The sequence below is a fragment of the Motacilla alba genome, chromosome 9, assembly GCF_015832195.1.
Source record: "Motacilla alba alba isolate MOTALB_02 chromosome 9, Motacilla_alba_V1.0_pri, whole genome shotgun sequence".
Taxonomy (NCBI): domain Eukaryota; kingdom Metazoa; phylum Chordata; class Aves; order Passeriformes; family Motacillidae; genus Motacilla; species Motacilla alba.
In genome coordinates, this window is record NC_052024.1 from 22,227,294 (window position 1) to 22,254,304 (window position 27,011).

General features: G+C 46.8%; 2 protein-coding genes across 5 annotated transcripts in view; one reads left to right on the plus strand and one right to left on the minus strand.

The window, feature by feature from the left end:
- GOLIM4 (golgi integral membrane protein 4) overlaps nucleotides 1-891 on the plus strand; it is a 28,022-nt gene extending 27,131 nt beyond the window's left edge. For both annotated transcript variants that reach the window (XM_038146177.1, XM_038146178.1), the window contains 2 exons: nucleotides 215-295; nucleotides 629-891. In XM_038146177.1, the coding sequence (XP_038002105.1) occupies nucleotides 215-295; nucleotides 629-790 (243 nt within the window). In that variant the 3' untranslated portion in view covers nucleotides 791-891. The remainder of the gene's footprint in view (nucleotides 1-214; nucleotides 296-628) is intronic.
- A 14,729-nt stretch (nucleotides 892-15,620) lies between these two features.
- Nucleotides 15,621-25,721, minus strand: LOC119704523 (protein tilB homolog). 3 transcript variants are annotated; one of them, XM_038145899.1, is made up of 7 exons: nucleotides 25,583-25,721; nucleotides 20,772-20,922; nucleotides 20,226-20,319; nucleotides 19,166-19,227; nucleotides 18,412-18,554; nucleotides 17,576-17,773; nucleotides 15,621-15,925 (listed from the first exon to the last, which is right to left on the minus strand). In XM_038145899.1, exons 1-7 carry the CDS (start codon nucleotides 25,591-25,593, stop codon nucleotides 15,814-15,816), a joined length of 771 nt encoding a protein of 256 aa, XP_038001827.1. In that variant the 5' UTR covers nucleotides 25,594-25,721; the 3' UTR covers nucleotides 15,621-15,813. The 3 variants fall into 3 exon arrangements, with proteins under 3 accessions (XP_038001827.1, XP_038001828.1, XP_038001826.1); XM_038145898.1 differs by having other exon boundaries at nucleotides 15,624-15,925; nucleotides 19,109-19,227; XM_038145900.1 differs by lacking the exon at nucleotides 17,576-17,773 and having other exon boundaries at nucleotides 15,622-15,925; nucleotides 19,109-19,227.
- Between the last annotated feature and the right edge of the window lie 1,290 nt (nucleotides 25,722-27,011).

Genomic DNA, 27,011 nt, shown 5'->3' on the forward strand with positions numbered 1-27,011 from the left:
CAGAGGAAGTGAGTTTCCTGACTGTTGGGTGGTTATGGTTCTTTTTATCCTCCTTTAACCTCTCCCCGCTCTCCTCTCCCTTCTTTAGAATCATTCTGTAAAAATACCACATAATAACCAGTCTGTAAAAATATGTGAAGATGTGCCCAGTTGTGCCACAGGCCACTCTTTGAAAGGCAGTTGAACCATACAGAACCTCTCTTGTGCTTTGCAGGTGCAGGAGGATCTGACTGAAGAGAAGAAGCGAGAGCTGGAGCACAATGCTGAGGAGCCCTATGGGGAAAACGAGGACAATGTGAGTTCTGTGCAGGCCAGGGCTCAGGGGCAGGATCAAAACCCTGACCACAACTGGTCATGGCACAGGGATGTGACATCATAATTGTTCTAGCTTGTTTTGGGTCACAGAGCTGCACATTTCATACTGTCACAACTTCTTTTAGCTCACCCTTCCATCTCTGTGTCAATTCGTGCTCCCTGGAGGCTTTGGAAAATCTTTTTTTTTTCCCTGTTTCTGCCCATCAGCTTTCACAAGTCCAGCTGAAAATCATTTCACTGCCCTAAAATCAGCTGTAAAGAAACTGGCACTGAATCTGTAGTAAGCTCATTTTGTTTTGTTTTCCCCAATCAGGCAGATGAAAAGAATAACAGAGGGACAAACCAAGAGCAAGAAATGCAAGAAGAAAACAACCAGAAGGCCATTCATGAAGAAAATTATGAGGAGGAAGAGGAGGAGGAGGAGGAGGAAGGCAGAGCTGTTGCAGCAAAAACTCGCAGACGAGGGGAGATGTAGTTCCTCCCTTCATTTTTCTTTTTCCAGTACACAAATTCCTGTTGCTTTTTTTTTAACCAACTTTTTTTAGGGTATTTAATTTCAAAAAAAAAAATCAAACAGAAGCTTGTGTTTTCCACTTTTTACTTTTCTATTAGGTGCTGTCCTGTGTTTATATGAATACAGTATTTTGATACTCTAGATTAGGATTTCTTTTCTATCCAGGCTGTACATAACCAGACATCCTCTAGGCTGGATTTTTTGTAACTCTGGGCACGGTTTATAGAGGCCATTTTGGATACACTTTCACCTTGTCCAGGCCTGACAGAATGTTTGGTGTCATGTCAGGTGCACTCACCACTGAAGGAATATTCCTAGTGCCTAAATCCAGGTGACATCAGTCACTCCAGCTCGTTGTCTTCCATGGATTTATTCTGACCAAGGGCTGCAAATTCCTTGTAACCTCACAAAGCCAAGCACAGGCCGTGCCCTTTGCAGGACCAGGCCTTTTTCTGGGTGCAGAACAGTTATAAAATATGCAAATTTTACAAGCCTTCAGAATGCAGCCAAGTTGCCAGCTGTTAATTTTGGCAGCTGTTTAGATACGGTTCAATTATGCATTTATTTTAATGAGCATTCCCAGGTACTTCAATTACAGGCAGTACCTGGCTGCTCATGCAAATGGGGCTGTGCTGAGAGGAGCTGGGAGCTGAAAACCAATTTAGACTTGGAGCTCCATTATGCCAAATCAAAACACTACAGCTGTCACAGGGATGAAGATTTACAGCAGCAGCAATTTCCTTGTCCTAGTTAATATATAAAATATTTGACCAGAGCCACAATGATGTTGCCTCAGTGCCGTGTTTCTTGGAGGGTGTGGTAGCTGAGCTGACAACAGTTGGTGCAAGATGTTGAACTTAAGGCCTTTACCTTCTTTTTCCTTATTTATTTACAAAAATCTGCTGGAAGGATTTCTGTGTGCCCCAGGGTGAGACTCAGACTCGAGCCAAAGCCCACAGAAGCTGTTTAGCAAACATCTCCAGCACTGCATGCTGAAACCTGGGGAGGGGAGGGGGGGGAAATGACACAAAAATTGTGCCTTGGTGTGGGCTACCCTGAACATAATCCCAGTGCATGAATTATACAATATTTGTATTGGTACAGACACTAGTTATTTAATATATGCTAAAGGAGAATGGGAATCTGGATTTCCCAGGCTATGCCCCATTGCTGGAAATGAGGCACAGGGGAGCTCCCCATCAAAGGCTGTGTTAATATATAAAGGGAGAGGGAGTGGGGGTTTTTCCCTTGTTTTTTTTTTTAATAATGATGCATAGCAATGTTTTTAGTTCAATTTTTTATATGAATGTAATTTAATTCATTTTTTTCTACTAACTTGATTATATTATGTTTTATAGTTGGTTTCCATTCATTGCAGTTTTGCTAATTGTCCCAGATCCAGTGCTTATGTTTCATAGGAAGATTTTTGTCAGTGAGTATTTTTGGGTTTTCTAGTTACCATAAATCAGATTTACCTTATGTATAAAAAAAAAAAAGTTTACATGAGACTGTAAAATGTATAATATGTACATAATCTTCAGAATACAATTATTTTGGTAAATTGGCCTGTATTTTTAATGTCATGGTTGCAGTATTTAATTATTTGAGGCATAATAAAACTTGACTGCAGTCAATAAACTGGAATGTAGTTACTGCTCTTTCACATGCATGAGGGTTTGTGTCAGTTTTCCTCATGCTGTGTTTGGATTTCATTTTAATACAGGAAGCAGGGGCAGGCAGGGGAAGGGATGGAGCCCTGGCAGCATTTTCAGGGAAGTGGAATATTTTTGTTAATGGTATTCCCACCTCTGTGCCTGACAAGGGTCAGAGTGCCAGACCCAGGGGGACCATGGGGTAGCTGAGCTGGTCCTCATTGCCACAGGATCCCTGGAATTCAGGGAATGCCAAATGCTTGGCTAAATCAAGAATTTAATGAGTTTCTGTGACCTGAAACCAAGTGGAGCTGGGCCACAGCCGCAGCCCTGGGGCAGAGGATGAGCAGCACAGGGGGTGCTCAGTTCTCCAGCTCAGAGCGCGATCCCAGCGTGATGCTCGGCTTTAGGACCAGCCAGAGGCCAAGCTGGAATTTTAAGGGAAAAGTTCCATCGCTTTGGGATTTGGCAGCAGCAGAGCAGCCGTGAGCAGGGCTGGCAGGGACTCATCAAAATACTGGAGCCAGTTCAGGGAGCAGGGGGAGAGCTCTGGGCAAGCTCTGCTGATGGATGGGAGGAAAATCCACGCTGCAGACAGAGGAGAGTCCTGGTGGTTTGGCTGAGAGCACCCTCAGGAAAACACCAGTGAAACAGGAGCCCTCAGCCTCCCACTGAAACACAAAGCAAAACCCCACCATAAAATTCTGACCAGAAGCAGTGTGTCTGGTCATTGAGTCAATTAGTCATTGCAGCAATTAATTAAAGGCTGCAATGAATTTCTGACCACGAGACATCTTTGCAAAGCCTCTCTGGTCCAGCCCCAGCTTGGGCATCACGAGAGAATCCTGCCCACCACAAGGTCAGTCAAGAGGATGACGAGAGCTGCTCCAGCCATGAACCCGTGAAAAAATACCACAATGCAAGAAGTGAAGCAGTGGAATTCACTCTGTGGGTCAGAGCACTCTCTGGTGCTCCAGGCTGTGGCAGCAGCTCTCTGGCCACAGAGAGAAACACACAACTTTCCCAGCCAGTGCCTGAGAAAGTCTGCAAGAAGATCAGAGGAAAAAAATGAGAAACAATTCTTAAGATCTTAACTTGCTGCACCTGTTGTTGGGAACATGTGGAATGTGTGATGGAGATTTGTTTACCAAAGGGTGGTTTCTTAATTAGCCAATGGTGATGGTGTTTTAAGTAAAGGACCAATTAGGTCAACCTCCAGTGAGCTAGTCTATAAAAGAGCAGTGGGTTTCTTAATAAATACATAGATTACTGATCAGCCTTCTGAAATAAATGGAGTCTGTGCTAATTAATACCTGGTAATGACACCAGAGCCCACCTCAGTGAGGCTGCTCCGAGTGGCACTGCTGGTAAAAGCCAACAGGACAGGCTGTGCTTGGGAACACGGCCCTAAATCCATTTGTCACCCAAGCACAAACCCGTGTTTGTATCCACCTCTGCTCGGGCTTCCCCAGGAAGGAGCCTCAGGGCGCTCCCTGCTCAGAGCGACCTGGGCTCAGCTTTGCAAGGCTGAGCACGAAAAACCCGAGTTCACAGAGCTGCTGGCTCGGCTGCATCGGGGGTAAATGCACACACACAGCGCCTGCAGGGCGAGGGCAGGCAGAATCCAAACCTGGGCAGCCACAGCAAGATTAAAAGTCGCTTTTGGTACATGTGACACAGCAGCAGGGGTGGGACTGGACGAGCTTTCAGTTCTCGTCTAACCCAAACCATCCTGGAATTCTACATCTGTGAGTATACAGACACACAGAAATATCTGTTACTCAAAGTAATTTGTGTAGAATTGTTTTCACCTGAGCCTTGGGCTGCAGGCTCTTGTAGCTGAGCTCAGTTCTGCGTTTCCAGACCCTCCTGCAACCCAAGCCAGACCTTTATGAATACCTGTATCCCACTGATCTCCTTCCCTGAGGAACATTATGTGGCACAGAAGAGCCAACTGCACTCCTTGGGCTGCCAAATGCTCTAGGAAACAAAGGCAAATTGGAAATGGAAATGGTTCCCCCCCATTTTATGCCATGCCAGATGGCCACGTTAATGCACTGATTTGGTTGTAAAAGGAAGGGATGTGGTGCAACAATGAAAAATGCTGAGATGTTTCCAACCTCAAAATCAATATTTTGAGAAGTTTTAAAATAAATTTGTTGAAAATAATGCCGTGATTTGAAGAAAGTCTTTGTGGAAGTGTTATAATTCACAGTGACATATCTGCAAAGCCACAATCCATGGTGCTCCTGAAGAGACAGATTCATTCTGGAGAAAACTTAAAATTACAATATTAGAAAAATTGTCAGCAGTTTCAAAATTGGGAAGTTGCTCAGAATGGAGTTTTTCACTGGAGTTTTTCTACAGAGCTTCAGGAACCCAAGCAGGAGCTCTCCAAAGCCCAAAGCCCTGAGTTCCCCTGGATGATTTGGGGGCTGTGTTGCAAAGCAAATCAGTGCAAGGATGAAGACAGAGCAGGCAATAACTTTCAGCCTGCTTCACTTCCCACATGGATTTGGGCTGTTCTGTAATGAACAGCTCTCCAGGTTGTTCTGCATGGTGGCTCCACACTGTCAGACATCCCCCTCAGGGCTTGTCCTCACAGCAAACACCATTAAATTTGCAATTTACCTCAGTGCCTGCTGCATTCCCCATCCAAAGCTTCCTGTCAGATTGCCTCCGAGAAACCTCTGGTCCAGCACTGCCTGAGTGCCACACAAAGCCCAGTTCCAGCCTTTCTCCCCCTGTTTTACTCCTCCTGAAGCCTTGTGCAGGCTGCCCTGGAGCAGAGGCTGGACAGAGCTCCAGAATAAAGCAGGGATTTATTCAAAGCATCTCCTCCATGGATCCACCTTGGGCAGCACAAGAGCCCAGCCAGGGCTGCCCCCAAGAGGAACCCAAATGGTCCCAAAATGCACGAGCGCTCCCGGGGTCTCTGCCTTGGCTCAGCTCTGCTCCATTTGCACCTTGCAGTTCATTGTCCAGTTCCAGCTTTAGCCCAGGCACTCCCACCCTGCTTGTTTTTCTCTCTGCAGCCCACGCTGTTTGTGCTCCTGGGCTGAGCTTTGGATCATTTGTCCTTGGTGCCCAGCTGGAGCAGGAATTGTTTTGTCTCCCTGCTCTGTGCAGAGAGCTCACCATCCCATAATATGAAGCCCAGACCCACACACTAAAGCAGCACAGAACCTGAAACATAGAAAAGCCAAAACCTGAGCCATCACTCCCACTCAGCTCTCCTGCCTTCAGCAGTTCTGGCTTTCCAGAGCTCCACGTGGATCCCCATGAATGGCACTGACACCTCAGGCCCTCCCCTTGTCACTAAAAACTGCTTTATTGAAGCCTTTGCAGTAACATCCCCATGAAATTAACCCCAGCTCCACACCTGAGCTGCCCCTGTGCTGATCTGCATCACAGGAATTCCCAGCAGTGTCCTGAGGGGAGAAGGGAGGGGGCATTTCCATCTTGCAAAGGTTTCCCAGCTCAAGGTATTAAATGTTACAGAAGAGGAGATTATTTGACATTCCTCTGTATCTTGGGAAACGGCTGAAGATTCATGAATATTTCAAAGAGCCCTGGCTTTCCAGAAAGGTGCCTTAAATCTCTTTGGTGTGCAACAGATGTGGTGTTTTTCATTGCAGGTACAGCATCACAGATTAAGCTATAACCTGGGTTGCTGGCATTTCAAGCAGCAGAGGACAAAAAAAAAATAAAATCAATATTTTTTCCCTTCCAGGGCAATCCCACAACTGCCAATTCTGTTGGTGAATAACCTGATCTGGGATTTGCTTATCCCACATCACCTCTCCCTGTTCCCAGCAGCTGGGAAAGTGAAGCAGGCTGAAAGTCATCGCCTGCTCTGTCTTCATCCTCGCTCTGAGTCCCCCTGCTTTGCAACACAGCCCCCAAATCATCCACGGGAACTCAGGGCTTTGGGCTTTGGAGAGCTCCTGCTTGGGTTCCTGAAGCTCTGTGGAAAAACTCCAGTGAAAAACTCCATTCTGAGCAGCTTCCCAATTTTCTCAAGGTGCCTCCTGTGGGGAGCAGCATCCAAGCTGGGTAAAAGCACAGAATCGGCTCCCAGGTTTGTTCCCTTGCTGCATTTTGCCTTCTGGCTGTGTTTTCTTGGGATAATTGTTCCCAGACCCAAAGGAGCTGCCCCAGGTCAGCTCAGGGGAGCTCAGAAGTCCCTGCCTGTTCGTGCTGACTGATCCCTCACCACCCCTCTGGTGTGGGCAGCGGGGTTTGGAACCCCCTCCTGACCTCCAAAACCCACAGAATTCACCTCAGAGAATGCAGGCCAGGAAAGCACAGGGAAAACAAGGAATTGCAGGAAGAGCTCGGTTGTTTTGGCTCCTCGTGGGTAGGGAGGGAAAGGCAGTGCTCATTTCGTGCCACCAGGCTCACACCCTATAACTGAGCCAACCCTGCCCCCTGCCAGGGTGGGCATTGCAAACCTGCAGGGATTTCCCCCCATTCCTCACAGGATTTGGGCTCTTTTGGGCATCACCTCCTGCAGAAGGATTGCTGGATCACCCCTCAGTGTCCAGACCCTGAAATGTGCTCAGCAGGGGACAGCTCCTTCCTTCCTCAGCCTCCCCAGCAGGCAGCAGCCCCGGCCATGCAATAGCTAATAAGAGGATTAAGTGGAGGAATTCTGGTTAATATTGCATTAGCAGTGGCAGGTCCCTCCCCTGCCTCACAGGATACAATGTCCACGCTTGTAAGGGAAGCTCATTGACATCTGAGCAGTCAATAAATCTGTTCCTGGTTTTTAATGACCCCGAGAGCTGTTTCCACACGCTCACATCATCTTACCAACAATTTACCCTCATTAATTAATTAGTTCCTTTAGGGCCTGCTAAACACTACGACCTGTTTCAGCTCCTTTGCAGCAATTCTCATCTGATTGTGAATCCAGGCTCAGGGCAGAGCAGGGTTAAACCTCACCAGCACAAACAGAGCTGTGCAAAAGCAGGAGCAGAGGGGCAGAGACAGGAGGTGCTGCTAGGCACAAAAACAGCAATAAAAACCTTCTGAAAGGACCCAGGAGTCAGGGCAGGGGGATGGAGCACAGCTGCTGTGAGGAAAGGCTGGGGGAACTGGGGTTGTTCAGCCTGGAAAAGAGTTTGGGGTGACCCAGTTGTGACCTTCCAGTACCTGGAGGGAGCTACAGGGACAGTTTGGGAGGGACTGGAGTGCCAGCACTAGGGGAGCGGCTTCAAACTGACAGAGAGTAAGGTTAGAGGGGGTGTTGAGAGGAAATTCTTCCCTGTGAGGGTGATGAGACCCTGGGCACACTGCCCAGAGCAGCTGTGGCTGTCCCTGGATCCCTGGCAGTGTCCCAGGCCAGGCTGGACAGGGCTTGGAGCAGCCTGGGGTGGTGGGAGATGTTGGAACTGGATGATTTTTAAGGTCTCTTCTAACCCAAACCATTCGTGATTCTACAGCTTAGAATAAGTGGGTTTGAGTCCTCTGTTGTTAAATCCTGCACGTGACATTTGCAATAATTTTCCCTCCTGTGCCTGTTTTCTGCCTGTGTAAACAGGAAGGACAGTCCTCTGTTATCATATAGGGACTTGATCAATAAGAATGTATTAAAGATTCATCCATAGGTGTATTAAAGCATCCATGCTATGCTAATGTCTCCCATTTAAATCCTATAAAAAGCTCAGTGGGCTCTTGACTGAGCCATTAAGTGAACGATGGGCAAATTGGAAATGTCCAAGAAAAAAAAGGAGCAGAATTACACTGTGCTATGAAACACCAGGCAGCTCCCATAAAAATCAATGGCACTGCATAGCAGTAAATTGCAGGGGAGATGAGCTTTATTTCATGGCTCATAAGTGAGCATGAATCTCTAACAACCTGTCAGCCCTGACAGCTGTGCCTCTGCAAGGAGCTGGATTTTTGGGAGCTGCCCCCACCCCCTGGAGCTGCTCCTGTGGGCAGCACTCCTCTCCAAGAGGGAGAATCACCCGGGGCAAGGCATGTCCCCACAAGGTTTCAGTGCACTCTGAGGTGGCAGAAAGCCTCTCAAGCCTCCCAGGGCTCATCCCCCTGAGATCTGAGCTGTGCAAACACTCCTTTCAATTGCTGGGTTTGTTTCTGTGTGTTCTGCTCTCTCTCAAATGCTGGGTTTGTTTCTGTGTGTTCTGCTCTCTCTCAGTTGCTGGGTTCGTTTCTGTGTGTTCTGCTCTCTCTCAAATGCTGGGTTTGTTCCTGTGTGTTCTGCTCTCTCTCAGTTGCTGGGTTTGTTCCTGTGTGTCCTGCTCTCTCTCAGTTGCTGGGTTTGTTCCTGTGTGTCCTGCTCTACCTCCTGCTTCATGCAGACAACTCATTCCCTAAGAATTTTACGGCTGCACCTCAGGGAGGGACAGAGAGGAAAAGAAGCCAGCCTGGAAAATGGCACAAAAACCTGTGCCAAGGCTGCAGAAGGGAGCAGGAGAAGGGTTCCCACATTTGCCTTGAGCTGCTGTCCTGCTCCAGGCCTGAGCAGAGCAGGCAGCTGCAGGGTTTGCTGGCTGGGTTTGTGGCAGGGGAATTGCCCACACGTGGCAGTCACCAAATCAGCCTGGCAGCAGCTGTGGTGCCACAAAAACCACCAGGGAGGAGCAGAGCCAGGTCTCGGGGGGGTTTTGGTGAGGTGGAGGTGTGCTGTGCCTGCAGGAGGGGGTGGCTGATCTGAGGCACTGCAGGTTGGGATGCTGGATGTCCTGCAGAGCCCTGAGCTCACTGGCAGGACCTTTCCCCAGCCTGGTGTGCCACAAGCACAGCAAGTGCCAATAAATGGTCTCCTTTCTGCACAGAAATGGTTCTGATGCTGGCTGGGCAGTGGGGGAGCACAGTGCCAGCTCCAGAGCCAGCAACAGAAGCCAGCAGGGGATCTGCACAACTCAGCATCTCGTGGCCCTGCCTGGAGACAGAGGTCTATGGGAACAGCAGATAAAAATCAAATAAGTGACATAAATCCCTGAGGTTATGGAAAAAACTCCCTCAGTTTTAACCATGGCCCCCTGCTTCATCACACACCCTTTTATCTAACAGTGAAAAGCAGGAGCTGCCAAAACACTGAGCCTGAAAAACTTTATTTTCCCTCAAGCCAGGCTCTTCACCTTATCCCCTCCCCAGACACTGCACTTGCCTTCAGAGCCCCCTTCAAGCTGCCAATCTCCTCACACAACCCAGGGAGGCACTGCCAGCTCTCTCAGCCTCATCTTTCAACTATTCTCCTTTTCCACAGTGTTTTAGTTCCCCTGATGATTTCTTATTATCCTCCAAAAGGCATTTAAATCTGTTTTCCCAACCCATCCAGCACAATAAATTATCAGGAATTAAATTAGCTATCAAAGGGCTAATAGACTTGTTCCTTCAGGGGCTAAATTAGTTATAGCAAACTTTATCTGGAAGGGGGAAGGTTTAAAAATGTATTCTTCCAGCAGGTTTTAGTCCTTATTATACACTCTGAAGCTTATCTACAGCAGCCACTCAAGGGACCACAAGAATCAGCTGCTCAGCACAGATGGCCTTGCACTAAAGGTCAAAGAAAAGAGCACGAAAAACGTGGAAATACTTTAAAACCATTCCTGCAGACAGTGGCTGCTGGCTGGAGTTACCTTTGTGGAGAGGTTTCACTGCCTTTGAAATGCTTCCTCGGTGCTGCTCCTGCAATTTCACTGTGCAAGAATTCTGTTCTCGTTGTTTGGCTTTGCTTTGTGTTTTGAGCAGGATTTCTGTTATCTCTCAAGAAAGCAAAATATATTTGCTTAATTGTGAAAGGATTAGGAGCTGAGACACTGTGTAGTGTTAAAGCAGCATAGACCCTGCATCATACAATAAAAAATAGCCACAAAAGCCCTCAAGAACTGATTATGAGAGCAAATTTCCTCTGTATATAACAGCCTGATCCCCTCTGTGGCTGAGGAGATGAAAAAGCTGTACAGGACATTGTTCCTGTGAAATGGGGAAAATGCTGGATAAATAAAGACCTGCTGAGTAAAGCCCCTTCCTGTTCATGAACTGGGACTGAGCAAAGCAGAGTCTGCCATTCCTGGGCCACTGCAGCCCAAATGCTGCTCCCAAAGCCCAGCCCTGCACTCCACAGTGTGGACATTTCCAGCACACCCGGGGGGACAGAGGGGATGTGGAGGCAGATCCTGGTGGAACTGGCACTGCCCCAATGCCTTGTGCAGGCTGCCCTGGAGCAGGGGCTGGGCAGAGCTCCAGAATCAAGCAGGGATTTATTCAAAGCATCTCCTCCATGGATCCACCTTGGGCAGCACAAGAGCCCAGCCAGGGCTGCCCCCAAGAGGAACCCAAATGGTCCCAAAATGCACGAGCGCTCCCGGGGTCTCTGCCTTGGCTCAGCTCTGCTCCATTTGCACCTTGCAGTTCATTGTCCAGTTCCAGCTTTAGCCCAGGCACTCCCACCCTGCTTGTTTTTCTCTCTGCAGCCCACGCTGTTTGTGCTCCTGGGCTGAGCTTTGGATCATTTGTCCTTGGTGCCCAGCTGGAGCAGGAATTGTTTTGTCTCCCTGCTCTGTGCAGAGAGCTCAGCATCCCCTGATGTGAAGCTCAGCCCCACACACTAAAGCAGCACAGAACCTGAAACACAGAAAAGCCAAACCTGAGGCATCACCACAGCTTCTCTGGCACCTGTGCCAGGGCCTCACCACCTTCCCCTCCTCCCAATACCTGATCTAAGCCTGCTCTCTTCAGGCTGGAACCCAGCTCTGCTTGTGCTGGCACTCCAGGCCCTTGCCCAAAGTCCCTCTTCATCACTCCCCTCCAGGCACTGGAAGGTCCCAGTTAGGCCACCCCAAAGCCTTTCTTTCCAGCCTAAAAAAACACAATTTTCTCATCATTTCCTTTCTCACCATCCCAAAATATGAAGCCCAGACCCACAGAGCAAAGCAGCACAGAATGTGAAACACAGAAAAGCCAAACCCCGGGGCACCAACCCTTGAGCATGGCTGAGCTGCAGCAGGTTGTGGGGCAATCTGGGCACCTTTGGGTGCAGGATCTCCCCTTACCTGGGTGGAGCTGGCCCAGGGGGCCCCCAGAAGGATCCATCCAGCCTGACCTGTCCAAGGTGGTGTCCATCCTGTCCATCCACGAGGCAGCACTGAGTTACCTCCACTGACCACCACAATAACTTCCAGCAAGGAGATACACCTGGGAGAGGAGCTCAGCCCCAGCTGAACAGGGAGTGATGGCTGATGAGAGCCCAGGCAGCTCCTGGGGCTCCCTGGTAACACCCTCCCAAACCAGGCAGTGGAAATATCCACCAGGCACCATCTGAAGGTGAAATTATAGGTGGGAAACTTGAATTTCATCATTTTTAGGAAGAAGTGGTGAAGCACTGCCCAGCAGAAACAGCCTGGGAGGGGTCTGTGGGGTGCTCTGAGTCTGCTCAGCCCCACAGAGGGTTTTGGGAGTCTCCCTGCACAGAACCAGTCCATTGTGACTCTAAAAGAGACCTTTAACATGAACATCTAGGCCATTTTAAGGAGCTCCATAATGAGGGGATGTTATCCTTTTAGAAATCCTATGAAATGGAATTCTTTGAGGCCTGCAGAAAGCACTGGAGAATAATTTGCACAACCCCAAAAATTAGCACAAAGAGGAAAAAAGGCTCTTTAAAGCCAAGACCTAGTGCCAGCTCCCTCAGGTGGGCTCTTTCAGGCATGCTGAGTACAACTTTCAGCAAAAACTCAACAACCAAGAGACCCAGAATGGCTTAAGGAAGAAAGAGTGGCAAATTGCAGCTGGTTATTATTGTCAAAAAGTTCAGTGTTTCTCTGTGAACTCTGTGTTTCTTTTGGCTGTAGCTCATTCCACTGAATAAAACAGGGGTTTTTTTTTTTCCTAATTCATCTGAACTCCTGGCAGCTGCACTTCAGCTCACTGGCCAGGGTTTTGTGGCTGCCCTGCTCTCTCCAGTTCCCATTGTTGGATAGTTCAGGTCATGTTATTTCACCCCAGCCAATATTAATGGCAGTGGCAGTTCCCAGTGCCCAGACAGACATCCATCAGACAGATGAGCCCCTAATTCTGTGAATGCCTTCTCTCCCAGTCAATGGGGTTTGCTCAAACAGTGAAATGAAGGAAAGGAGACTCCGGGGAATAGCTGGAATTGGTTCAGAATGAACCTTGTCCCAGCTGGTGACAGCAGATGCTCTGGTGGCCCTGGAAGGAGCAGCAGGGCAGGAGCAGGCAATGGGCAAGGAGAGAGCAGCTCAGCCTGGAGGAAATCTTGTCCTAGGATGTTAGAGCAGGACTTTGGGAACGCTTTCCTAAATTTTCCTGAAATGTCAGGCTCAAAGGAATCTGTGTAAGTCATTGGAAATTGATTTCGTGACACTTTGACACTGAGCTCATCGGTGGCAGCTGTTGTTTTACATTTCAGAATGGATGGAAGAAATTCTTCCCTGGCAGGGTGGGCAGGCCCTGGCACAGGTTTCCCAGAGAAGCTGTGGCTGCCCCTGGATCCCTGGAAGTGTCCCAGGCCAGGCTGGACAGGGCTTGGAGTAACCCTTGGCAGGGGGGTGATTTAGATGGGCTTTTCTGTCCCTTCCAACCTAAACCATTCCGTGGTTCTGTGATCTCCTTTTAAACCTCTCCACAGCAAAATGCCTCAAACATCACCAGCACATTCTTGCTCCTGGATGCACTTTAAATAAAACCAGCAAGGCTCCCCAGAATTACCTCATATTTCCCTGAGATCCCAGAGCCAGAGCATTAAAATAATGAAATGGAAAATTATGAGAGCAGAACCAACTTCCTGTTAGGAAAGAATAAATCAGTGTCTGAGCCTTTCCCTGGTGGCTGACCCAGCACTCAGGTGCAAACAGCAGAGCCTCTGAGCCTCTCCCAGGAGGGATGGAGCAGCTCCTAATTACAGCTGCAAGAGGTGGGTGGGAGCTTTACCAGGAGCTGGTGACTGAACCCTCTGCCCGCGGGACTGGAGCAATTTCCCACCCCAGCCTCGCTTTGTGATGCTGAGCTCTGGGAAGAGAGCCTGGTCCTCGAGTGCTGCGTGCTGTGATTCCAGCACTGCTGGTCTGAGTGCTCCTCAGGGTCTGACACTTTGGCAAAAGCCTGTTTGCCTGTCCTGCCTCCAGCCACAGCCCCACAGCGGTGCCCGGCTGCTCCCTGCTCCTGGCTTGGCCAGGCAAGGCTCAGCAAGGTGGTCAGCGAGGTGGTCAGTGAGGTGGTCAGTCAGGCAGGTTCTTCAGGCTCTGTTTTCCCTCTGCTCCTGGCCATGGAAGGCTCAATAAGGTGGTCATTAAGGTCAGGTGGCCACTAAAGGGTTCGGTGGCCACTAAGGGGTCAGGTGGTCAGTGAGGTGGTCACTAAGGTCTGGTGGTCAGTAAGGCAGGTTCTTCAGGCTCTGTTTTCCCTCTGCTCCTGGCTTGGGAAGGCTCAATAAGGTGGTCACTAAGGGGTTCGGGGGCCACTAAGGGGCCAGGTGGTCACTAAGGGGTCAGGTGGTCACTAAGGGGGTCGCTAATGTCAGGTGGTCAGTGAGGCAGATCCTTCAGGCTCTCTTTTCCCTCTGCTCTAGCTCCCTGCCTCATTTCCAAGAGCACAGTGTTTTCTCACACAGATCCTCAGCTGAAAAGAATATATTTAATGCTTTATGCTCAACCTTCCACTCCCAGACACGACAGGGGTTCCTTACAATGATAATGTGTCATAGGGTGTCTGGATTCATTTCTAGACCTGATGATTTCTAGTCCACCATCCTCAGTCCACAGAAAGCTTTCATGTTGTCAGTTCTCATCCCCTCCACAGCAGACATTCCTGTTCTCTGGACCAGTTTGCCATGTGCACACAGAATGTTCTGTTTCCCCGTTCCTAAGGCCTGGCTGTGTTGCTGTTTCTGTGCAGACCACACCATCTCTCGCTGAACCTCTCAAAGCTCTGTGCTGTGTGCTGCTGAATTTCCCGCCTGACCCTGGGGTGTGTTCATGGAGGGGTTTGCACTGTCCCCTCTGCTCCCAGTGCTGGGCTGGATCCCACTGCCTGGAGCTGCTGATGCAGCCCTGTGAGTATGTAAACACTGCTCTGCTCCTCCAAAATTCAAGAGGGTGACCACCAAGCTGACACCTCTTTGCTGTGCTCCACTGCCTTTTCCTGTCCCAGCTGTACAAAATCCTCTGAGCCAGATCCTGTAACGCCTTTAACATCTCCTGATTTGGTTCGTGCAATATTTTGATCACCTGTTTTGGCTGCTGAGCTGTGGGAGAGGCAGGGACAGCCCTAAGGGAGAGCCTGGAACCTCTCCAAGCTGCTGATTTCTCCTGCCTGGGCGCAGTACAGATGGTGAACAGAGCTGCTGTGCCCTCTCTGCTGCTGAGTCCTGGCACTGCAGAGCCCTGCAGGGCTGAGCTCCTGTTCCTCCTCCCTGCAGCCAGCACACAGCAGAGAATTTATTGACTGCCTCTGCAACGAGGCAATTCTCCTAATTGGCTTCATCTCCAGGGCTCTGCCATTCTCCCCCTGCACTGTTGGTGGCACAGCTATTTGTGTGCTGGTTGGGAAAAAAAAACCCCAAAGATTGGAGAGCAAATCAATCAAAGGCAAGGACGGGGACCTCTCAGAGATAATTGCATCCAGAAACCAAATCCCATCAGCTCCCACAGGTCTCTCCCTCCTGTGGCTTTGCTTTGAGGAGCCTCTATTAAGCAACAGGACATCCCCAAACAATGCCAGCAGCGAGACAAAAAACTCCTTTCCTTTTCATGATTTACCTCCCCAGTGCTCCCTGGCCACACCAAACTCCAAAGCAAGATCTTTTTTAATTATTAGGGTCGAAATGGTTGGGGTGGCTCAGCTTTTCCCATGTACAAAGCTCATTAAAGAGCACTTGGACATTGGTGGGGCTTTTTATTCACGTGGGGGATTTGTTTTCCTTTTCTTTGGGTGCTCGTCCCTGTGTCATGCCCCACAATGAGCTTGGGGTCTGAGCTTGGATGTGTTCTAATTAAATGCAGTGGGAGTCAAACATTGGGAGTTGTTGTTGACACAGAGTTCCTAGATGAGAAAAACACACACTATTTTTAATAATAAATTTTAAATTTGATATTAATAAATAATAATTTTAATAATAAATTTAATAAACTCATGATATCCAATATAACATTATGTCTTATTTACACATCCATACACATACTTACTTTGTATCACCAATGCACTCAAAAATGTTTTATTTCTGTTTCAATATCTCTTTGACCAGTAAAAAAAAAAAAATATAACTTCCATAAGCAGGATTTACAGTCTTTTTTAAGCAAGGTGGTTGTAGCACAGTTGAGATCCTACAAAAATACTGTGCTAGAGTATAGTACACATTCTGTAAAAAAACCTGACCTCAGGGGGTGAGCAGTCCTCTGGCAGTTTTGGGATACCATCCAGTATTTTCAGGTTTGGCAAATTGGAGAACACACTTAAAGAGAGACAAAAGAAAAAAAAAAACAGAAATTGAGAAAAATAATCTTGGGAAATGTTGAGAACAAAACAGACACTGATAAAAAAGAACAGCGGATTCAAACATAGCTAAAGTAGATTTGGGTTGCTGGAAATCTTGATTTGTCGTTTGTTGCAGAATTTATCTGATAAGGAGCTAATTAAAACTCTCAGATTTCACTCTATTGAACCATCTTTATATCCTCAGACCCAATAAAGCACTTCAAGAATCTGTCCTCCAGCACTGACACTGAACATAATACCAGAGTTATACCAAATAGCACCAATATTTAATTGCCCTAAGAACTGACAGATTGAGAGCAGAAACACAATTAGGAATTGTTAAAAGGTGATTTTCTGCTTTTGTTCTCCTGGACTCGTAGATATGCAAATGAAAGGTGAAATCCATCATTTAAAATGTGCTTTTCCCCTTCCATGCTGGTATCTGCCTCCCTGCCTTTATCAGCACCACACTGCCAAAGGGAAGCCCACAAGACTAAAGGGAAATACACTGGAAACTCAGAAAGGTTTTCATTAAACGCTTCTTTTAAATTCCTGCTTTTTTTTTCCCCCCCTCCCAGGAACGATGGGAGGAGATTTCAGACACGCTCTGCAAGGTTTATCTTTAAAATATCAACACCTGCCTGTGTTTGTAATGGGGAAAAACATGCAACCAGGCAGATTTTCCAGGAGTGAGGCTTAGAATAGATTATATTCTCCTGGATTTTCTTGGATTGTAATGCCTCGGATTAGAATTTCCATTTCCAGTCTGAGGCTGCTCTGTTAAATCTCCAGCCCATGCCAAAGGCTGCTCAAGGCAGAGCAGCTCCCTGCCACAGGGACAGGGGAATCCAGAAAAATCAAATGAAGGGAACTTCATTTTCTGCTGCTTTTGCTCCCATCTTTCAAGACATCCTCCTGATCCCAGCTCTGACATGTAATGCAATTTCGGCTCCTTGCAGAACCCACCGAGGATGCAAGGAGACTGAAGGGAGTTTGAGTAATAGGTAGTTTCTATTAATAAAAGGGAATCTAATTTATCTGCCCTGCTCACCGTCTCTGAACCTGATCCATGGGCTTAGTTCAGTTCCAGAACTGCCAGCCATGCCATTAAAAAGCATCACAGGCAGTTTTTGAATATTTGGGGGCTTTTATCACGTCGCTATGGGACACAAAACAAAACGACATGCATGCTGGAACCTCCAAGGTAAAAAGAAGGGAAATTTAGTTTCTGACTCCAACATTTACAGACTTTCAAAAGTGACAGCGGATTGGAGGGTGACAGTGCCACCTCTCCAATGACACTGGACAAGCCAACAGTCCATCAAATGTCTCCTCCTCCAGAAAAGAATGAAAAACAATGATTATTTACAGAAAAGTGCGTGAGAATCTTCATTGCAAGAATGTAAACATCAGGAGGCTTAGGAGAGCTTAGAGGAGCAGGGTGACATTATCACATAGTAGCTCACTAACCCACTTTCCTGGAGCATTTCAGAGCATTAAAACCACAGGAAAACGAAAAGCTTCTTTAGAAAGCTCATTGGGTTTGAGATCCCATTCCCTTGAAGCTCTCACAAACGTTTTTATTTGTGTTTATCACTTTTGTTAGCCACGAGAGGGTTGGACTTACAGCTGTCTGTATCTTTCCTGGAACTCACAGGGGTTCCTCTTGAGGATGAGGGATTCGAGTGGAGTGTGCCTGAAGTCTGAAATCCCACTTAGGCTCGTGATGTTGTTTTCAGCGAGAGATAAGTGCTGAATCTGAGGGATCTTTGGCAGCTGTTTGAAGGATGTAAAGTGGTTTTTATTTACATTTAGCTCTCTGCATCTGTAAAGTACAAAGTGTATGGCATCACTATCACATCTGGGACAGGATCCCTGCAGCAGGGATGGCTTTTATACACTGGTTTTACGTTTTGTGCTGGTTTTGCCTAGTCATGGACTGCCAGATCAGATCCCTGCACTTTATATTCCCTTATTTCTTTATGTTGTACAACAGATGCATCATTATTTCTGTTCTCAATGCTACAGCTCTCCATACACCCAAAATACACAACAGCAGAGTAGCAACAGATGGATGGTAAAATAAATTTATAGTTGTCACGGTCGTGCTTGGCCTCTCTGCTTGGGTTGTGTTCCCCCATCTCTTCACAGAGACTCCTCCTGTGTGCAACAACTTCCCCTTTTGGCACAGATCTCCCTGAAGCTGGCTGGACTCATCAATTATTCCCCAGGAATCGAGGGGATGGGATGTGATCTCCTCGCTGGGTATTTTCAGCCTGGGGATGACACGAACTCAGAGCAGCAATAAACTGATGGAGTCTCACTCCAGCGCCCCCCAAGAGCAGATTTGGCAGCTCTCAAGAGCCTGCTCCAGCTGTCACTTCAGGAAAATTTTGATTTTTGGGATATTACATAAAAACAGAAACAGATTCCATAAAAATAGAAGCAGGGCACTTTGTCTACCTTGGCAACCTTATGGCACTGAGGTCTGTCAGAGAATTGTCCACCAACCAAAGCTTTTCCACCCGAATCAGTCTGCGGAGGATTCTTTTAAAGTTTTCCACCTGGTAAAGATCACCCAGGTCCTGGAAGGAAAGGTTCAACTCCTGGGAAGGGAAAAAAATAAGAGAAATCACTTTTTTTTTCCTCCTTGCTTTGTAATAGCTATATAATTAAATATAGAATTAGTCAGAGGTAGCTAAAATGAGAACACATTTTATGCTGCTGCTCTTATAACAATTGGTGGTACCAAGTGCCAAATCCACCTCAGAATCACAGTGATGGACTCCTTCATTCTTTGAAAGGAAGACAGAAGCCATCTCTCAAGCATGAATTTGGGTGTCCATCTCCTCCTTCCTCTACGAGTGTTACCAGTGTGCGGGAGGGAGCAGCACTGAGTGGTTGTGGCTCATTGGTTTGGCCTCTAAACTCAACTGGCACCAAAGCCCTGTGCAGCAGCCAGGTTTAAATATTCATAGAGTCCTCACAGAATGGTCTGGGTTGGCAGGGAATTCAAAATTCATCCAATTCCACCCCCTGCCACAGCCAGGGACACCTTCCTGGTAACAGGTTTAAATCTATTAAATGCAGTGAGCAGCCAGCACATGATTATTTGGCTTCTTTACAACTACAGTCCAAAGTGTTAATGAGAAAGTTTTACAGCACAGTTTTCCCAGTTCTCTTGCAGCCTCTTTTCCCATTTCTCTGTGTCAGTTACTTGTTTTCTTCTTCTCAGAGTATGTTCTTCTTTCCTGAAAAACAGCTCTTCTTCTGAGGGCCCTGGTCAGAGAGAAAGATTTACAGTTGAGGATGTGATACAGAACTGGCACTTAGTCTCTTGCTGGAAGAATATATATATATATATTGCTGGGAAGATTCTGTAATGAAGAAATATATATAATATTATAGGTGTGTGACTTTCCAGGCTTCTGAGATTTAAATTAATGGGAAGATTTTTCTACCATTCCCAGGCCCATAATTCAGCCAGCAATCCACGGTCGTGATGCTTTTGTGCATGGATGGTAAATGACAGATCTGCTGCAGATCAGAATGAAAACTATTCCTGAAGGGTTGTTCATGAGGACCTGAGCTCTAAACTCCTCATTCCTTGCCATGCTGTGAGTTAACCTTTGATTGTCCTGAGAAAGGAAAATGTTTCAGCTTCCAGAGCAGTGCCCAAAACCAACAGCCCCACTCCAAACCTCATTTGTATTGAGACAGACACGCACCAAGACTTAAAGTCTTAATGAAGAGTTGAGAGCTGTGGGCATCTTCAAATTCCTGATTAAAGCAAGGACTGGCTGGAAATTTTCCACTGTTTACTCCCAAACATGCAAATACTGGATTTTAAAACCCATCTGTTCTCGAGCGTGTCTGTAGATTGTAATAGAGCCAATTTAGTCTTAAAATACAAGGAATGTGCCACTGTTTGCAGGACTGGCTTTCCCTCTTGCTTTCTTGTTTGGCTGTTTGGCACATGGCTACTGCACTCTGAGCAGCCAAATGTTAATCAACTTCTGAGAGAAGTAATCAGCAGCACATTAATACTAAAATTTTTCAATTTGCAGTTCAGGCAGTTGTTTTTTCGTTTTGGCAATTACAAAGGGTAATTTCCTAATGATTAAAAAAAAAAGCAAGCGCGGGCACTACGAGCTGAAATCCTGCCCCTTTTCAAAAGGATGGCAAACTCCAGGGTTTCAGCTCATCGCTTTTAAGGATGCACTCTTTGACTCAACAGAGTGAGGGCTGAAGTGTCAAAGTGTCTTTTTGATCTTTACCTTCCCTGACTCGGGGACAGAGGAGCTGATTGCCTCGAACACCGTGTTCCTCTATGTCACACCAGCCAAGGTACTTGAAGGAGTCAGAAGGAAGCTTAAAAAGAAGCAAAATAAAGACATAAAAGAATCAGTAAAAGCTCTTGAGGTTTTGGCACTGCGTTTTCTCTTACTTCTGACCTTATTGCAGCAGAAGTCCCCCAGTCAGAGCCATATGCAGGAGCTGGTAAATGCTGTGGCAATTCACAGCTCAGTGGAGGTTGCCACAGCTCATCCTGGTTAACTCCAATAAATTGGCTCAAATATTGGAGGGACCCTCCTCAGGGCTCATCATCCCCCTGCCAGAGCAGCAGTTTGGTGCTCAAAGGCTGAGGCAAATCCCCTGCCAGAGCTGACCCCAAAGAGCAGAACCCTGTTCATACTCCACCCCGGTTTCGGAGGTTAAAAGGAGGTAAACAAAATCCTCCTCAAAGCTGAGGAGGGGATTTCTGCCTTAGCTCCTCCTTGTCAATGTCTCTTTTCTACAAACCTGGGAAACCCAACACTTACTGGGAAAGGTAGCCTGGGGTCCCAGTTCTGCCCGAGGGTTCCTCTGTTTTGGGGTAAATCCAGCGGAATATTGTGGGCATCCCTCAGGATGGAGGAGCAGGAGGAGTAGGATTGAAAGAACTTCTGATTGCTTGTAGTCAGACCTGAGGAACTAGAGGGGAGATGCTGAGCCAGTGTTGATTCTGTCCAGAGAAGGGCAAGTTTTGTTGGGTTTGGTTTATAATTACAGAAAATAATTACAGAAAATACAGAATAGCTGGGGGTAGGACTTGCCAGCAGGCTACAGCCACATCCTGAGGCCAAACCATGGGCAACCCCCTCACCTGAGCTGCATTTCCTTTTTCACAGGTGTGTGCAAACAGCAGAAAGAGGAATTTCCTGGCAGTTTGTTAGGAAAACTGAGTCTTGGTGAAAATGGAGAGCTGAACTTGTCCAACAGCATGATGTGTTTGCTCCCTTCTACCCAAGAGAGCCCTGCTTTTATGCATCTGGATTGGATGAAAAGATACCTCAGTTTATTTTGTTCCATTGTACATGCGGTTTAACTCATTGTTTTACTAATAGTAATGCATTTATTTCAGTCTCTTGGATATGTTCCAGGATCTGGGGATCCTAAAACATCAGAGAGAGATCTGGAGAAAAGCTGCACTTCGCTCAATAGAATCTTCAAATCATAAATTCATTATGGGAAAGCTCTCCAAGGTTACCAAGTCCAACCTTCAGCTTGAAGCTGTGTGTTCTTGTGCTCTCTTAGTCCCTTGCCTAAGAATGCTTCCAAAAGTCACATTTTATACACCCCAAATGGGGCAATTTCTCCAATTATGCTTCAGAGGGATTGAAGAATTTGCAGGCTGGCAGCTGCAATTTAGGAATTTACCACAGAACACTTGAAAACAATGATTTAATTTAGTCGGGGTGTGCATCCAGCACTGCAATGTGATGTTTATTCTACAGGCTTGGGGAGCTCTTGCCAGGGAGCCTCAGCATCATAAAACCACTGGAATCAGGAGCAGAAATAAATAAATAAAATATAATAAACCAGAATAAAAATGCAGCTTTAAAATGGTTTGGGGAGGGAGGGAAAGAAGGTCTCATAGTGGGAGCAACAGCCAGGTTAACCAGAGCATTGGTTAAAATGGACAGTGACAGATTATTGGCAAACCCTGATGAGGAGAGGTGTCCTGGTGACCTCAGTGCAGGAGCAGCCCTGACAAACTGCTCTCCTCCCTTCTGCTTTATGTTGGGGTTTTAATGGGGTCACACCAGCCCCAGCGAGCTGTAGGTGACTCCCGGGAAGCTGTGTGAGTGAGCTCAGCATTTTGGAAAATAGCAGCTATTTACTGAGAGACTTTTTGAGGTCACCTCGAGGCAGGCAGCCCCTTGGGGGATGTATGTGTTAGAGAGCAGCTGGAGTTCACTCACAGCAGCCCTGTGAAAAGAGGATTTACTTTGAGGGAATGGTAAAGAAACACCAGAAAATAAAAAAATGCCTGGAATTCTTGTTTAGCTCTATCTTGCTGTTTGTTCTGCTTTTACCTCCTTGTATGTTAAATGAGATCAGACCAAAGAAATTTGTAGAAATTCCTTTGTGTTTAAGACAAAGATCTCTTATTTTGCTCAGTTTGGAAGTGATCTTTTAGGATGTATTCAAATGACTATTTATAACTGCAAGACTTTTCAAAACCTACCTTCCTCTCAGCTAGATACTACCTCCTCTGCTAAGACAGGAATATACACTCCCAGTGCCTGGAAATGTGGGATAAAACATTTTAGCTGCACCATTTACCATGATATCTATTCTGATCTCCTGGCAGGAAACCCACTCACAAAATTCTCTATTGGTGATGGCAAGTAAAACATAAAGTTCCAGAAAAAAATAAATATGTGATGGATACGAACTTCCCCAGTCAGGTGGGTAGTGAGATTTCCATGGGAAGGAGTGACAGAAAGAAACATCTTTCATCTCCAAACTGCCTGGGTTTAATGAGCACCAGCTGGACCCCCACGTTTTGTCACGGAAGATTTTTCTGGAGGACCAAGTGCCACTGAGCTTTTCTCCCCCTTGCTTTGTTTACCTTCCCATTTTGATGCAGAAGGAGTGGCAATGAAGGAGGCAGGATGCAATTCCAAGCAATTACAGATCTCACAATACATGAAAGGAACAAAATTTCCTGCCTTGATTGTGAGGCCCTTCGGCTGGATATGAATCTCCAATGACACCTCTGGGAGCTGCACACTAGATTATGTCAAGCATTAGGGGAAAAAAAATTAGATTCATGATGTCTGTCCAGGCTGAGTCATTTCCTCTCACTTCGCCTGCAGTGAGAAATTGGTGGTTATCATAAATCATGGGCCTAAATTCTTATGAGAGATGAATTAATTTCTCTAATGGAAACCTTCTGTGGCAATTGCATTCCTCCATTCTCCCTCTTTTTGTGGGGAGTGGGGGAGTATTTATGATCTCTTTTAAGCAGAGGTACTTGACTATATTTTAAGAATTCTCTAATAGAGGTTTGGAAAGGAAACTTCAAAAGGTAATGGGGGGAAAAAAAATCTTGTGTGTGACCATTTCCTAATTTCTGAGGCTGGCCCTCAGTCCGGTTCCTGTCATGGCTGCAGCTTTGCTGCTGACACCACATCCAGGCACAAAATTATTTTTTCATCTCAGTAATAAACAAAACCCCACAAAAGTGTACCAAACAATTCTTTGCAGGCACCTTGAAGTCTGGAGTGCTCCGTGTGAGCTGACAAGAGGGAGCACAGACTGGGGGGTAACTGGAAGCACTCATGGCTAACCCCTTGCATTTTGTACTATTCTCCTCAGTGGAAGTCCCAGTGAGGAATTCAGAGCCTGAAGTGTTCTGCAAACTGTCAGGAATGAGAACAGAGCAGCTTCTGCCTTTTTCAGAAGACGACTGAGGAGATACCAGGCTGTACCCTGGAAAATCCTGCCCTGCTGAGCTCCCTGATCAAAGCCCCACCTCGTCGGGATGTCAGTGTCAGCTGTGGGGCTGTGAAATGCTCTGCTCTCACTGACACCTTGGCCAGGCCTCCAGAGAGCCCAGGATGCTCCAGGTTTCCTGACTGCAGTGCAAGTACCTCTGAGTCCAGCTCAGCACACATTAAAAGCCCACGAGAAGACTTTGAAGAGCTAAAGCTGAGCTGCTTCTGAAACTGCACCATGAAAGACATTGAGTGAGAAACGGAGAGAAACGTCCCTCCTGTGTGTATTTTAGCTATTTGGCTGTTAAAAAAGGAGTGTCAGTCAAATCCTTTCTCCTGATGAAGCAGCAGCCTCGACAAACAAACATCTGGGACTGCAGCACAGCTTCAGCTCTGCTGCCCAGAAAAGGGGGAGCTCAGCTAAAGAGGAGTAAGGATACAGGGGGTTATGAGCAAACTCTTGCATTTGGGATTTGAAAGGCTTTTTGTCCCAGCCTTTTGAGCAGTTTTGGGGTCTGGTCTAGCTTCTCACAGCCTTATCCCAGCTGTTCTTGAGGAATCAGCATTCTCCAGCGGGCTTAGCTCTCCCTGAGCCACAGCTGCTTTCCCCTTAAGTCTGAAATGCCCTGGATAAAAGGTTTGGGAACAAGTAGTAGGGCTATTTATAACTCTTCACATATCCAGAGTCAGAATTCCCGTGGTGCTTGCTACATCCCACCAGATCACAGCCCATATCTGATGGAAAGAGCTCTGCTCCTGAGCTTGAGCTCAGTGAGGTCTGGTCAGGCTCTTATTTAGCAGCAAAGTGCTCTCAGTTCATTCAGTCCTGATGCTGTGGAAGTGAAAAATGTGCACCATTCGAAAGGAAGGAACCAAATCAAATGTGTTTCAAGATCATCTTGAAGGAATAGAAAAAAAAAAAAAAAATCCAAACTAGAGAAAGTAAGAAAAGAACAATAAATCCTCCCAAAGCAAAGGGTTTGTGTCACTGGGTGGGCGCTGCTGATTTTGCAGGCTCTGACAGGTTCTGGATCTGCCCAAACCACCTGCACACATAAGTGCTTGCTCCCAGGTTCCAAACACCCAATTATTTGAGTTGTCCCAGTCAATGGCAAACGCCAAAGCCATAAAGGAACTGCAGGGGTAACTTACCAGCACAGCTTGTGAAAGTATTTAAGGGATGGCAAACTCAGAATTCAGGCTGTGCTTCATTTCAAATGCACACAATTTACTGCTCCAGAGCAGCTCTGCTTGTATGCAAACATTTATTATGAGAACTCTCTGAACTTAGGAGAGTAGAAGATATGGACATAGTGTTTGCATGCTCTATTACCTTTCAATTATTTTTATAGGAGTTTTAGGAGACATTATGCAACATTTTGAAGCAGTTCTTCTGAGCGTAATTTAGTGACAAACACACCTGTAAGTTATGGCTACAAAGCATCCTTGCTGATAGCTGCAGCATCAATTATCTTGCTTTATGCTTCATAAAATTGCCCCCCTCCCAAGACATAATTAACTTAATTAGGTCCTATCACCATAATGATACACTCTTAGCATATTAACTAACATTTTCCTCATGGATCCAGCTTGCACCAACACGAAGCCCACATCTCAATCCACGTTCCTTCCACACATTTTCACAACAAACTCAACGTTTTTGTTGGGACAGCTTTTTCCTTCAGCAATCAGGCACTGACACCAAGAAAAACAGCTCTGTTTGAACTCCTGCTTTCCCTGCACAGCAATCTCCTTCAGCAATACAGGCTGGTACATTTTAAAAAGACACTCAATCCTGTAACTTTATCTTTGTTGTCAAAGCATGTCAAGCAATGACTACAGGTTCGTGTCTCCTTGCACCCTCCTACCTTTCAGACATGTCTGGCTGCTGCAGCAAATCCTCACATCTTGCACAGGGCTATTTGTCTACAGGCAGAGCTTGTCTTCCCATCTCTGGCCCTGCACGGGGAGGGAGTTCCAGGGCCTCTGGAGAGGGGGAACCTGCCGGGATGGGATCCTGATCCTGGCAGGGCTGGATGGATCCGCCGTCTCCAGGGAAACGCTGTCACCGTGCAACGCCGCTGTCACGTTAGGAGCTATTGTTACCAACCTCTTAAGCACATCAAACAAATTCCTGCGCTGATCCAGCTGGTATCAGTGAGCTCTCTTTCCAGAAGGTGCCTAAAGATGGGTTGGTGATACCTGTAGCAAGATACGTGATCATCCAGCTGAATCTCTGGCCCGCTCGCTCCGGCCGCTTCCCTCTCTCCAATTGCTTTCACGGTTTTGCCCACTGGAAGTTTGTGTTTTTGTTGCCTAAAAGATCTCCTGTTTCATTAGTGGCTCGTTAAATGCCTTATTAAAGTATCTGTTGGATGAAAAGAAAATGCTTAAAGAGGCTCAGGTTTTATGTAATGCTCAGGAAAGTTCTTTATGGGCACCTCTTCTCTCTGTTCTTGCCTCATTTGAACGTGCTCAGCCATTTCAGGAACATCTTCCAGGCCTCCTTCAGATTTGCAGCTGAGAGTGAAAACAAGAGATTCTTCTCTTGCTGGGAACCAACAGGCCAGGTTTGTGTCTGTTTTTATATTATATTTTTCTTAAAACATTGAAGCTGTAGGTTCTGAGAATCAGCCCAGTGAGTTATTCCCTTCAACGTGAGTTTGGTTTTTGTTTGTTCACCCAGACAAAGTGCAGGCGCTGGCAGGGCTCCAGGGTGGAATTGCAGCAGCCCAGTGTGGTTGTGGGCACTGGTTAGTCCCTGCTGAAGTTCCCAGATGGCTTTTTGACTCCAACAGTGGTGGTGGGACCCAGGTTTTAGGGGAAGGTTACAATGGAGCTGTAAATTGTGCCCTGTTGATCTGCGACTCCCACACCACAGGCACAGCCCCTTCCTCACTTGAGCTCCTGGGCTCTGTACTGAAAAAAAGAGGGAGTAAATAGATTAAAATCCATGTGGGAAAAGTACACAATCCCCTCTGCCCAGGGATATTCTGTTGGAAATGCCTTATAGTCAAAACTTCCGTGGTTTAGACTTCTTCCTTGCAGCTTCTTCACAGAAAAGTTACTCCTTATCCTCCTTTTCCTTCATATTTCTCTTTTCTTTTTTAGGTCACTACAAAGGCTGGTCATTATAAGGTCTTTCTGCATAGAAAGGTCTGTGCTTTGCTGGTTGCTGAAAGCTCCAAAACCTTCTCTTGGAGATTCTGCTGGCACATTTCACCGTGCCAGCAAAGCAGAGGGGAATAATGGTAATTAGAGAATTTCAGCTCCATGCACAGGCATTCTGTGGTTCCA

Bases quoted from the DNA above. Each gene is read 5' to 3' on its own strand.
- LOC119704523 (XM_038145898.1), bottom strand. The intron at 20,320-20,771 runs GTAAGTGTTGGG...CTTCTTTTTAAG, and splicing joins ACCCCAGGCTACCTTTCCCA to CTTCCTTCTGACTCCTTCAA. The intron at 18,555-19,108 runs GTAAAACTTTCT...TTCCCTTCCCAG, and splicing joins AGAACTGGGAAAACTGTGCT to GAGTTGAACCTTTCCTTCCA.